Below are 14046 nucleotides of genomic sequence, written 5' to 3' on the forward strand. Positions count from 1 at the left end.
GCATAGAGCCGCCTGACCGAAGGGTGTGGCGGGAGCCGCGCAGCGCGGCCCCGCGGCGGCGGTGCGGGTTGAGGCAGGCAGGGGCGTGGCGGGGCGGGCTGCGCTTTGTTCCCAACGAGCGTTCCGCCATGGCGGCCCTGTGGCCGCAGGGAGCGTGGCTGCGGTATATGCGGGCATAAAATACCAGCTTTCGGTCTTTAGCAGTCGCATAACTGTGCGTTTGCAGTGACGCGCGGCGGAGAAGTCTGCCCTTTTGTCGCCGGTAGGACGCGTTGTACGATTGCGGTTTCTGTTTCGGGACACGCGCTTTGGTTGTGACACGGGGTGCTTTTGTAGCAGCTGGCGGGGAAGAGCTGAGCTGGCTGCCCGGCTGTGAGGGCAGCTGGAGGCGGGTCAGATATGCTTCTCTTCCTCTCTCGGAAGCTTGGCTATTCTCATTGCTGGATGGCTTGTGCGGTTCGACGTTCAAGCAAATAGTTCCTTGAAGAGAAAAGAATTTTAGAATCTTTAAGGGATCCTTAAAGGCCACCTGGTCCCGCTCCCTGCACTGTACAGGGACACCTACAGCTCCATCAGGTGCTCACAGCCCCTCAGCCTGACCTTGGCTGTCTCCAGGGATGGGCATCCACTGCCTCTCTGGGCAAACTGGGTGCTGCTTATGTGGCAGCAGTGATATATACGAAGATCTGAGGACAGTAAGTCAATCCAGGCTGGAACAAACTAAATACATAAATTTTATCATCTCCCTATCAAAACACAAGCATTGAAACAACTGCGTTTAGAGCAAAATATGCTTTTGGTTTTGTTGCTGTCTGGGAGATGCTGGTTGTTTCTCATAGGTTGCTGAGCTCTGTGCTTCTTTCTAGCACTGTTCTTTCCACATCGTACTGCTCGAGATCTCTGTAGGATTACCTTTACGCTCTGTATCTCCACCTCATGGTTTGTTTGCTTAGTTTGTATGGCTTGAAACAAAGATATTGTAAAACAGGTCATAAAAATAGGCTTCCTGAAATTTTCAGAACATACTCTGCAAGATTTCTTAAAAAGGCTGTTGCTTGTTCTTGCTGCTTGATTTTTTTACGTTTCCTTGTGATTGAAAGCTCTTCTTACCCAAGCTTTCAGAATAGGAGTATCAAGGAGCAGAATAAGTTCTCTATTAATTTTTTTGAAGCGTTGCCCTGATTTCTTTCCGTGTCCCTTTTAGCATGAGATCATTCTCCACAGGGAAATGTGAATTCTGCTTGACAGAATATGACATCATTGCGTTAACTCGACTAGGATGAGGCAATTCCTAGCCATTTGAATCAGCGTCGTCTTGCAGGGAGCATTGCTGTCACCCTGACTGGTGCTTTAGAGCAGAAAGCATGCATTTGCATGCCTAGCAAGGAAACAGGTCTCTCTTTGTGGATGTCTCTTGCTTTTTAGGCAAGTGCAAGTGACTTGGTGCACTAAGGCATTCAGAAACTCACAAATGTTAAAGGTGAGTTACAGATTCTGCATATGAAGTGTACATTTTTTAAATGGCTAATGTAGAATACAAGGCTTTTCTGCATAATGTCTCCAGCTTCTTTAAAGATACTTTGACAAGCTCCACTTGAGCTGCAGCTGAATGCGGTAGACTTTAATGCTTGATTAAACAATTGAAACTGTCGGTTAGACTTAAGCTTGCATGTGCTATAGTAAGATATACTTTTGTAGTATGGTACTTACAAATTGTGTTGTGGAGCAAATAACTGTAATTCATTATAATCCAATTTGACATTGGATCGACAACAGTTAATCGGGGCTACAGAAAAGTCAAGGAGATGCCTTAATTTAAGATTACTTAGTTGTTGAATATCCTTTTTTATTCTTACTGTTTGTGGCAAGTGTTGATATCTGTGGTAGCGAAGCATTCAGTTGTTGCAGACTGTGCTAAGTCTTAAAGTTGCCTGTTGAAGTCTGCCATTTGCCAGGGTTATTCCTGTTGCTGCTTACTGAAACCAGTCCCTAATGGGATGCAGGGGTTTGTTTGGAGCAGTCTGAAGTGACCCCAGAGCAGCCTGGTAATCCACTTGCCCTCTGTAACAATCCCAAATTCACCCTGTAAGCCAAGGAGTCAATAGCTGTCCCCATACTTTGGCTGAGTCTTTCTGAAAGTAGTCCTTGGTAGCCCAGGTTGACTCAAGGTGTGACCACATCTCAGCTGGTCATATATTTGCTAGTTTACACTGCCTGGACCCAGCCCTTAAATGCTGGCACTGCAGACCTTCACAGTGCTGGAGAACTGCAGAAATACCTGGGCTGGAGCAGGGGGACATTGGGCATTCTTCTTAATGACAGCTGTTCTTGCCAGTTCCCAGCAGTCACAACCTCTACAGTTCACTGCAACTGAAAAGCAGAGAGTTCTGTACTTGTGTTACCCTTTGGAAGCATGTGTCTTTTTTTTCACATAGGGAACTTCTAAGAAATTAAACTATGTAGTTAGGCAGAGTGAATCCAGATCATGGGTGCTAGACAGGTAATTTCAGCATTATCAACTGAGTTCCTGCCTCATTATATTTAAAGTATATTTCTAAAATGTGAACTGATAATGCATTTTATGAGTTTTATTTCTAAAATAACAGCTTTTTTGATGTTCTGTAATTTGGTTTTCAGGAGATCTCCAACATATGATATAGTTCTCAAGTCTGGGATTTTTTTATGAACCATATTTCTTAATTACGTCAGTGCTTCAAGATACAGGGAAACAGTATCCAGAATAACCTTGAAGATCTTTTGGAGCTACTACAATTGTAAGTAAATGTCTCTTAAGAAACAAGGAAAGAGAGAAGTTCATACATACCCAGAATAGTGCTCCTCATGTATCGGTAATTGCTGCCACAGAAAATAAGTGGTCCCAAGGATATTCCAAATAATACACCACGAATATAAGTAAGAAGATAGCAAACAATAAAATGATAGTATGAGATGGCAAGTGTAGTCGTGAGCCTCACATTAAGAACCGTTGGCCCTAACTTCAACATAGACTGCACAGTATTTCTAGTTAGCCTGGTTACTCATAAGTCCCAGTTCACCATAGGTCTGCCTGCTCAGCAAGTTTTGTTGAAGTTCTTGCCTTGTCATGCCTTGTTTTCTTCTTGAGGTCTAAGCATTTATCCACTTCTGAGTCATTATTACTTTGTCCTGTGCAATGATTTAACTTAGTCCTTTTCTGAATCCCAAGTTAAAGATAACTTGTGGTGATGGCATTAAACTAAGAGGGTAGATTTACATTAGACAATGGAAAGAAGTTGTTTGTTGTTTTTTGTGTTTTGTTTTCATTTAGAGGGTGGTGAGGCGCTGGCACTGCTGTCCAGAGCTGTGGGTGGCTCCATCCCTCGAAGGTACCCAAGGTTGGATGGGCCCTGGGCAGCCTGAGCTGGTGGGGGGCGACCCAGCCCACAGCAGGGATGAGGTTGGGGGGGCGTTTAAGGTTCCTTCCAAAACAAACCATCAACTGGAAGGAAGGATCATGTTTTTAAATTGATTTCTGCCTTGATATCATTCAACACTTTTTTTTCCCTATGCACTGAATTAAGTAGCAGTCCACAGTGCAGAACTAAATTCCATCAACTATTTAAAGTTGTGTTGTTGCATTTTTTTACGTAATTTAAATTGCAGTTGGTTTCACTTACGCTGATGAGATTTAAATTTGGATTTCTCTATCGTCGTGAGATAGAATGATCCAAATATGACACAATATCCATAGTGTTAAAATGTCAGTAAAGCATTTAGGGATATTTTTAATATTTTGGAGATTACTTTAAATTTCTTTGTCTCTATCCTGCTTTTCATGAGATCTACGCTTTTTCTTCCAAAGTTGTTTTGGAATGCAATAATTCAGAAAAATATTTACTGTTCTTCTTTACAGTACAAGATATGTCGAGATTACTGAGAAATGCTTATAGTTGCCTACTATTACTAATACCCTTAGGCTGAAGTCATTCTGTGTGACTTCTTGTTTTCTCTATAATCTTAAAAAAACAAAAATAAACAAAACAACTCTCTGTGCAGAGGTTTAAGAAAAACTAACAAAATGATGAGTTAATGGTTGGACTGGATTATTTTAGTGGTCCTTTCCAACCTTTATGATTCCGTGGAAAAAATAAGCAATCTTGAAGGTATTACGCTGCATGAAAATTTTCATATGTTTCTGTTTGCTTGTGTTTTCAAGCTGGTAAATCAAGAGCCATGATGACTGACATAAAAAGATGGACCACACTCAGGGGAAGATCTATCAGATGCAAAATCTTTCCCTGGTTTCAAAGGGTAAGTGAGATAATTTGGGCTTAAGTTCTCAATGTAAGTGTTGAGGAATCTTGTGCTGTAACTGAAGACAAGAGCTGTAGAAGAGATGCTATTAAAAATTAAGCTTTTAAATATGGTAAATTATGCTAATCATTGAAAAAAAACCATATTAAAGTTGTTGTGCTGGGCTTGAAAGTATACCATCTCTGACAAAACAGGGTATATGTATGAACAAGGAACTAAAAAGCAGGATACTTAAGGTGCAGTTAGATATGGGTTAGCGGTTACCAAGTCATTAACTGTTCTTGAAAATAAATTTCTCTGTCTTAATCCAGGCTAAATGTTCACACCTTTCCTTGAATTACTTCTAGATCTTGCTGGAACCTGCAGCAGCCAGTTCAGTCTCTTAAACTGGCCTTCTGTAGACCTACGTGTGCAGAAGGACTGGCGCAAGGGGAATTTACAGCAGTGGGAAGGAAGATGAGCAGTCTTATTTTTCCTGGCGACATTGGTTGTTACATTGGTGTAGTGCTAGGATCAGATTGCACCTTCTCTGTGAAGATAATTTCCTTCTGAAGTCATTCATTCTAGTGCTTTGAGAGAGAGTCAATTTAGCAGCATTACAAACTTTTTATTTGTAAAACAAAATGTGATAGCAGGTCTTGATCTTGTAATCACTTGCCCATATGCTTAAATGAGGGAAGACAGGCAGACTTGAGCATGTGTTGACTATGTAATGTTGGAAGCAGCTTCAGAGTCACAAGAGGTGGTGTAGTTAGTGTGCACATTAAGGCAGAACTACAGCTATGTCATTTTCTAGCTTTTGAATATTTACCTGTGAAAATGTAGTGGTATTACAGCTTTTGGGTGGAATTCAGATCCAGGTTTGGTTTAGAGACTTAGAGCTGATCTTGTCTCCAGGTATGTAGCTATCAAAAAGACAATAGTAAACAAACAGACTAAACCAAAAAAATCCACAACTGATTTGTTATTGGTACGATCATTGGTTTCCTTAAGTTAATGTTTTAAGTGTGAAGTTATTCTGTGCAAAAACATTATCACTTTAGAGAGTTTGTTCTTGATGCTTTGAATTTTAATCTTGCTATAAGTTGCACAGAAGGTTACAACAAATACAAATTACTTTTATTTATCTGTTTATTTGTGTATGCATAGATTTAATGGAACTTGTATCAATCATATTATTTGGGAGCATAACCATACAAAGCAGTTTCATGGGTTACTTCAACCTCTGGGCAAATGTGTTTTTCATTAGTCTCACGTCAGATCTGTCCACTGATTTTTACGGGCATCACTTCCATGAATCAAATAGCAAATCTTACCACTTTCACTCGTTTTCTTAAATAGCCATTTACTTATTTAGATATTAAGAAATCAGAGAGGAGAGAACAGAAATTAATACTTGAAGCTTGTCTGATTTGTGTACAGAATGAACTTACCTGCTAGCAAGTCTGTGGACTCTGGAATTCTGCCTGATGACAGTTACAGAATGGATTACCCAGAGATGGGAGTATGTGTTATAATAAACAATAAGAACTTCCACCATGAGACTGGTACTGCTTTCAATTATTACTTTTTTTTCTGTGTTTCAGATAAATTTGATGCATTATTCTTCAGAATTAAATATGCAGTCCAGTTTTGATTGCATTCTAGAATTAAGTGGTTTGAGTGGATTGGATTCATTTCAGTGTATTCTTCTAAATATGCACAGAGGGAATAGTGGTGAGGAAAAGTTGATTGGCAGCGTGCAAATCTGCCATGCCTTTTAGTCATGTCTTCTGTAACGTAAATAAGATAATTTTCTCAATATAGATAGGTAGGTATAAGTAATAGATAAATATATGAAATAGGTATGGGGGGGATGGAGCATGCATGTATGATAGCACGATGTTTTTTTCTTAGAGTGGATCTGGAGTAATGGAATAATATTCTAGACTGTTGCAGATATAAGAGAGAAAATAATTTGACTCAATTAGAGTGTGCTATTTATATCATATCAAAATAATACCTGTCTTTTGTGTCTAGGACTGTCATCTCGTTCAGGCACGGATGCAGATGCTGCAAGTGTCAGAGAAGTTTTTATGAAGCTGGGATATAAAGTCAAGCTTAACAATGATCTGTCAAGCAGAGATATTCTTAAGCTATTGAAAAATGGTAAGTTCAAGTATGATCAGAATGTGTGTTAAGTCTACTGTTTCCAAAATCATTTCTAGTACTTAAATCTCTCCTTCTGTGGTTCTTTTACAGAGCATTTCACACCTCCTTATTGCTAAAGAGAACATATATATCGTAGTTCCTATGTTAATTCATCTTTGCTGTCTCTCCGTCTCTTGTGCCATGACTGTTGTCTCAGAATCCTTTCTCATCTTCTAAAGAGGGTTGGAAAAACAGGCTGAAATTTGAATGCAGGATGATTTATTTTCTGACCTTTGAATCACAGAAACTGCGAACTGGAAAGAAACTTGCTTAATTGGGTAAAAGGGTTCTGGGCAGTGTGGTCCCAGAGGTGTTCTTATCGGGGGATCGGAACTATTGTAGTTCTGCATGTGGACTGAATTACTCTTTTAGAGAAGTGATTCATGTTTTGTTTGGCTTGTGATGCAAAACGGCTCTTTTACAAGTGAAACCTTTATACTACCTTTTGTGTTGATCTTGTTTTGTTTGGACTTAATACATCTAGACTAGTAAATTAAATGGTGCCTTGAAGTGTTCTGTTGCCCTGAAATAGTCTACTCTAGTAAACTGTTGGAAGGTTCTCTGGCACAACAGTGGCACACTCTCAGACTGTTTCTGGTCATAGTTCAGCAGTGAAAAACATTTTTAATTTTCCAGGGAGTATTCCCAACAGTAAATTAGTCTGCAGCAATCCTGTTTTTTAAATGCGTATGTTTGCTAGCGTGGATTTGGCTATTTAGTGCCAGTTAATGTTTATACCAGAGAAGATCCTTAAACATAGTTAACTTGCAGCTTGTCTGTTGACAGTAGCTGAAAGCAGAAGGTCACGTTCTCTGATTCCAGGCTTCTGTCTTTCCTGTGGTATACACATAAGGCCTCCAAATGGATGGTGTAAACTATGGCCTAACTAGAGATTTCCCCCAAACTAGCTTTTCTTTACTTTTACAGATGTAGTGCTTGTCTGTAGATTATAGAAGCGCCTGAGCATGCGCATGCACTGCTTGAGAAAAATAAAAATAGTTCAGTTTTTCCAGAATAGAAATCCAGTATTTCAGCAAGCTGTAAAACAGAAGATTTCAGCTTTTGGGACTCTGGTGTTTTCTGTCTACTAACTCTTGCTTTTTCTTGAAACTCCCACTCAAAATTCTTTTTGGATCCCTTCTCTTAAACCTTGTTTGTATCTTTTCGTACACTTAAAAGAATCATTTTGGTTATCAAGAACAATCCCCATGGTTTCAGGCAACAAAAACCAAAGTAGAATGCATTTTCTGTATCTTTACATACCACAAGATGAAAAGCTTTCTGTCTTGCTTAAAGTCTTTAAGTACAAAACTCAGAAGCCTGAAAAATCTTGCTAGACCTTGCTTCTAGAAGGCAAGAGCAAAGGGAAAGGTGTAATGTTAGTAGCTAAGTCCATCTAGCATCAACGATTTTCATATGCAGTTGCCATGTAATCCAGTGTTGAAATGTAAGAAGAAACAAGACTTCCCTGTCCTTTCCTAAAACTCAGAACTTCCCATCAGCCTGATCCTAATGACCATTACCATATAAGTGAGGTGCATCATTTGGAATCTGAGATAGTGTGCTGAATCATTACTCCCAACTCACTTTGTCTATTCACAATGTTCATTGCCATTTTTTCCACGTGGCCACGTTCTACAATGGATAGGATTGGCCTTTAGTTTAGGATTTTCTATGTCCGACCTTACGAAGTAAAGTACTCTGGCTCCTTTTGTTAGAAGTGAAAGGTGTTTGAGGTTTCTAGACCTGGAAACAGTTGTTCTTAATGAGTTCTGTCGCATAGGAAATACACAACGTTCAAAGCTTCCTGGGGAGTGCAATAAGTTCATTCTCTTTTCTTTCAAGTTTCTGAAGAAGATCACAGCAAGCGAAGCAGTTTTGTTTGTGTGTTGCTAAGCCATGGAGATGAAGGACTCTTCTATGGTACAGATGGTCCTCTTGAACTGAAAGTACTAACGAGCCTTTTCAGAGGTGACAAGTGCAGAAGTCTAGCGGGGAAACCCAAACTCTTTTTCATTCAGGTGAGCTACACTGAACAGTGATAATCAAATCATAAGAATACTTCAAAAAAATTGTTTCCCACAAGTTACAAGTACAAACTAGTTATTCCTAAAATTGCCTTATAGGGATTCACTTCTAGAATAAGATTCCCTTCAGGTCTAGTGTTGCAGTAGTCTGCCCTCTTAGTATTTGTAATAGCTGAACTCACCTTAATTGAAATGAGTTAAGGTGATGCAAAGTTTTTTCTGAATGCTAGCCAATATCTCAGTGAGTTTCTGAATGTACTTTCATACGAATATCCCTTCTAACCAAACAGTAGTTATAAGAAAAATAACTAGTGTTTATTTATATTAAGTCTTACTAGTCTAATCATCTTCAAAGAAGAAAATATTACAATATTCTTATCATTACAGTCATTGCCTTTTTCTCATTTGTTTTTTATTGTCCATTTTTCTTTCCAACAAATAGGCCTGTAGAGGGACAGAATTAGATTCTGGTATTGAAGCAGACAGCGGACCAGATGAAACTGTGTGTCAAAAAATACCTGTGGAAGCAGACTTCCTGTATGCATATTCTACTGCTCCAGGTGAGAAACTTGCAAAGAAAATCTTTGTTGCTGAAATTCTATCTGTGTATCTGCTTATACTGATACTGGCAGTTTGCAGTGTTCTCCATTCAGTGGCTGATTACTCTAAAGTTTCTGATTTTCTTTGAAGTACTTGCTACTCTCAATTCCCAGAAAAAAGCTAATTATAGGTCTTTTTCAGATGTTAATTTGCTGCAGGTTGATTTAATCTGATTGTGCAAATAATTTGCAACAGGAAAAAATATATTCTGAAAGAATAGAGCAATTGAACATCTATATGTATTTGTGTGTGTGTGTATATTTATACACACAGAAATGGTGATAAGCATCTAAGTAGTATTTGGCTGTCAGCTCTATTTCATTGCAGCTTAAATGAATTAGTGGTGACAGGAGCCTTACTATTCCCACTATGTTACCAGTTTTCAGAAGCAAGATCTAGTCTTCAATTCATGCTTTTGGACTTGAAGATGGTGACAATGAAATCTGTTTTGCATTTTGGCTCTCACTGTGCTGTCACTGCTCCTGCATATGTGTATTCTGTAATGAAGTAATAAATAATTAACATGTAAGAGCAGAAGATAATTGTATAATCAGTGAATATACAGATGGTATAATTAAGAAATATACAAGAGAGTTTAGTTAATTACACACACAAAAAAAAAAAATAGAGGGCTTATCCTTGTCCTGGACTTTCTGGAAAACTCCAAAAGAGGGATCTCCAGAAGAGATCCTTCCCGACTAGTAGTCAGCTCTTAAATGGGGCTAGGAAAGGTGCAGCCAGGCTCCACCTGTGCTCCCAGGGCTAATTCATTGCTCGCCTCAGGTGATCAATCAGAGGTTCAGGCCATGATTCAGCAGTCCCCATGCAATAATTCTCCTGTCTCTTGATTTTTTTTTTTTTCTACCTACTTAAAATTTTCTCACATTAGATAAAAATAGATGGTTAGAAAAACCTTTTGGGTTGAAATTTGAAGGGACTATCAAATCTCAACTTTGTTGATTGGGGATTTTATTTGTTTACTTTAAGACCTTCTCTGCTCTTGGGTATGTTTGTCATTCTATAACTGCTATCCTGTCCTGTGTCAGAGGCTCCTACATCTGATCAGCTTGATCTCTTTGTCTTCCACAGGCTATTACTCCTGGAGGAACGCAGCTGAAGGCTCCTGGTTTATTCAGTCTCTGTGTCGAATGCTGAAGGAACATGCCAGAAAACTTGAACTCATGCAGATTTTAACTCGTGTAAATCGCAGAGTGGCAGAATATGAATCCTGCTCCACTCGACAGGATTTCAATGCAAAGAAACAGATTCCGTGCATTGTGTCTATGCTTACCAAAGAATTTTACTTTCCTTGCTAAAAAAGAAAAGAAAAAAAGCACTTTACAATTTTTCACTTCAGGTTTTATCTGTAATTTATACACTGTTAGTATGGAATACCACTTTTAAGTCTGAATTACTGTTCACTGCCATATATGGCAAAATGAACAATCTGAGAGTTGGATATGTCCGTTACTAGAAGAAACCCATGGTATGGCTAAGTTAGAAATGAAGCACAGGAAAATTTGAATATAATAAGAATTTGGAAAAATTATGAGGAGGAGACTGAAGAGAAGTCACATCACTTACAAGACCTACTTGGTGCTACATTTCACTTTGCAGAAGGAGCAGAGAAAAGAAACAGGTCTTGTAAATGTTTTGGTTTCATTTCTTTACCAGTAGAAAGAAGATTCAGAATGGGATTTGTTTGCAATTATAGTAATGTGATGGTAGTGTCATTACACATTTCTTCTTAAAAAAATCAAGTCTTTAAGCTTAGGTGATAAGGTAGCCTAAACTTCTTGTATTACTTAAGATGTAAACTGTGAAAAATGGCTTTCATTTTTTACATATGCTTAGGAGGCATCTTTAGAAGTCAGTTTGTCTTGATTATTTTATAATTTTTTATATGGAACATGAGATGAGGTAATTTTATCAACACAGTATCTGTTTCTAAGTAAATTTGTATGTTTAGCCTTGAAACTGAGTAAGTAAGGGACCAGTCTTCCCAAAGGCCTTTCTTTTGCAGCTCCTAGGGAGAGCTTTAATACTCCTGGGGCAGGTTTGAGGCCACAAGATTCAATGCAAAAGAAAATCTGCATTCTGAAAAGCCAGCTCTCCTCTTTCTGGCCCTTAAATTAGAGTGGTTCTGCTTTCTGCAGATGTATATACCACATTTGATCTTTGTGGAAACCTAAATATGGTGGTACCAGTGAAATTTCCTTGTCTGCTATCAATTGGGTTAATTGTACATGTCTTTTAAAAGAATTTAGTACGTTAATGAATAGTAAATATAAGTCTCTTAGTTTTGAGTGGAATAGGCTTTTAGAAACTTGTGAAGCATATATGCTTTTGGTGATGTTTCAGCTTGTGACAGTTTTTGATGAACAGAGGAAGGCATTGGTAAATAACCACAAGGGGCTTGCAAAACAAGACTTAAAATTCTTTATATTGTGTAGCATAAATGATGTCAGTGAATCGATGTCTTCTTCCAGAGGCGTTTGCATTTTTTAAATTAAATATTGTCACCTAAACTGTGTAATGCTTTTCTATATGTATTATTTGCTTAGGATCTGATCAATTACATCCCTTTTTCTTGAAAATAAATAAGAAAATAAATGAATCCCTTTTCTGCTTTAACACCGGAAGCTGAGAAGCTTCTTTAAAGCATTGTATACATGATAGCCAGGTAATAAGGGGAATGAGTGAGACATGGGGATTAAAGGTTCAAAAGTTATGTAGGTGAGGAGATTTTAAGCATTGTAAATGGGCGTTCTGATGACTGCTGAATAGGAGGAAACTCATCTCTCGCAGAAATGTTTTGGGAGAGAGGGTTAGTCTGTCTTAACGTTTACAGAAACCCCAAGTATGTTGTGAACTGCAACACACAGCTGTGCAATTACGTATATGAAATGACTGATAGGAATTCTGTTAATTGACTTTAAAGTAACTGGGAATAGGAATGTTCCTTGAATTCTTTGTTGTGAAAATGTCATTCATCCTGTCCTGGCTAAATCAGGATTGTTTCAAACACAGGTGAAAGAGCACTAAAGAAAGAAAAGTCTTGGCAATTGGTTTTGATCTGTCAGACATTCTGTTTACATCTGGGCAATGTTTTTCCTGCAGGGGTATTTCAGCCACATAAATACCACTCTTCCAAAATAGCTGTTTTGTCTACAGGAGTTCCTGCATCTTCAGGTCCTGAGGGTATTACAGAATTCTACTCAACTTTTGCAAGCTGGAGCTGGGATATACAGGCTCTGGGCTTGGCTCTGCTACAGTGTAGTGAAATGCTGGGTAAATCTCAACTCTGTCTTTTCCAGCTCAGTAATATTAGAACCAAGACTCACCAGCAGATGCTTCAGAATCCTTCATGAGAAACAGAAGCATTGTATTAATTCAGGTTCTGTTGCATATCAGAACTATTATTTAGTCCTGCTTTACAAGACTTAGCATGACTTAATGAGTAGTTATTACAGACAGTAATCTCACTTTGATTTTTGGTTCTTTAAAGAAAATATGATTATATGACTTCTGGTATTTTTAAAATGGAAAAAAACTAAGACGGGAGCTCAGCTACAACAGGTGTAGGCTATTGAGGAGGATACAGATGTAGGGCTTGGGGAAAGAGTAATTTGGAAGACGTACTGTCCAACAAACTTCTGAAATATGAGGGAGACAATTGTCTTCTTGCACCTCAGAAGAAGATTCACTGGAATCTTCTGGAGCAGGCGTTCATACCACACGTTGCAGTTCTTAAGCTGACTTTGGAAAACAAGTGCTTGTGTTTTCAACTAAACATAGATATTCTCACAGGTACCTAGATCATTGGTGTAAATAGTATCTGAAAAGGCTTTCAAGAAGCCTGACCTTAGTCTTTAGCTGATTTGAAAAGCCAGCCAGAACCACAAACCTGCCTTAAATCCATGAGGAAATTAACAAAGATGACACAGGAGAGATAAAACGATGTTTGTTTACTCTAGAAAAACTGGGGAGGAAAAAAGACAACCAGCAAAACTGAAATATTCAGTGTTTGTTTTTTTTTAAATGCATTTGCTATGCAATGGAAGAGCAAAGAGAGTCAAGACCCAGGTTGAAACTGGATAGGCAATTTGTTGTGCTTGGTTTATTATAGACAGGTCAAGAACTCCGTTCTCGGCAAAGCAAATCCTTATATTCAGTGCAGTTACTTTGGCCTCTCCTACATCAACCTTTGGGAGTGTATATTTTCAAATCTACCTTTATTAAAAGAAAAAATAGGTGAGTTAAAGATTGATGCCAATAAGTCCTTCTAAAGAGTCTGCCCTTGTGTTACGCATAGAACAGAACTCACACCCTTGATACTCAAAATGTCAGTTTCAGCTATGGCCACGTATGTGTCTCTGTTTTGTAGGCGTCTGACACCGTGCTTTCGGGGCAGTACCAGGAGCCTTAGGAACCTGATAAGGCTGTCTTCTTGGTAGCTGCTGGCTCATTTGTAGAAGTGGTGTTTGGAGGGAGCCTCTAGAGGGCATTTCCGGCATCCCACTCAAAGCAGCCCCATCGCCAGCATTGCAGCAGCCCAGCAGCAGTTCCTTTAGCCAAATCCTGAAAGCCTCCAAGGATGAAAATACAACGACCTTCCTGGGCAGTATCATGTTCTGTACCATGCTGTACTACCCACCCAAGGACAGCCCTCAGAGTGTTCCCAGCACCCATCCTGAGCCTCCCAAGATGCAGCCTGTGGCCTTCTTGTAGCACTTCATCCGGATGCATCCTGTAATCTTTTCTATGGCAGATGTATTTTTATATACAATTTGTATTTTCAAATTGAATGTTACATGTGTTAATTTTCTGCTTATGGAATCACTTTCAGAAATATTAACAGGTATAGGTAGTAAGGGATAAACTACATCACAATAGGAAACTTTTCTCCTTATTTCCTGAAAGGAATTATGCTTGT

General features: G+C 38.8%; 1 protein-coding gene and 1 long non-coding RNA gene across 4 annotated transcripts; both read left to right on the forward strand.

Annotated features, from left to right (window-relative positions):
• Positions 1-70: 70 nt before the first annotated feature.
• Positions 71-3365, forward strand: LOC104910646. 3 transcript variants are annotated; one of them, XR_793284.3, is made up of 4 exons: positions 71-262; positions 1205-1480; positions 2638-2774; positions 3308-3365. It is a non-coding gene; the product is annotated as an uncharacterized LOC104910646 (long non-coding RNA). The 3 variants fall into 3 exon arrangements; XR_793286.3 differs by having other exon boundaries at positions 1225-1480; XR_793285.3 differs by lacking the exon at positions 1205-1480 and having other exon boundaries at positions 84-262.
• Positions 3366-4197: 832 nt separating this feature from the next.
• On the forward strand, positions 4198-11727 carry CASP3 (caspase 3). The gene is given in 7 exon segments (XM_010709779.2): positions 4198-4227; positions 4229-4290; positions 5716-5840; positions 6313-6441; positions 8329-8504; positions 8953-9070; positions 10200-11727. Coding segments are annotated over 7 exon segments (852 nt in total). The 5' UTR covers positions 4198-4212; the 3' UTR covers positions 10427-11727.
• The last annotated feature ends 2319 nt before the right edge of the window (positions 11728-14046 follow it).

The sequence above is a fragment of the Meleagris gallopavo genome, chromosome 4 (genome assembly GCF_000146605.3).
Source record: "Meleagris gallopavo isolate NT-WF06-2002-E0010 breed Aviagen turkey brand Nicholas breeding stock chromosome 4, Turkey_5.1, whole genome shotgun sequence".
Taxonomy (NCBI): Eukaryota; Metazoa; Chordata; class Aves; order Galliformes; family Phasianidae; genus Meleagris; species Meleagris gallopavo.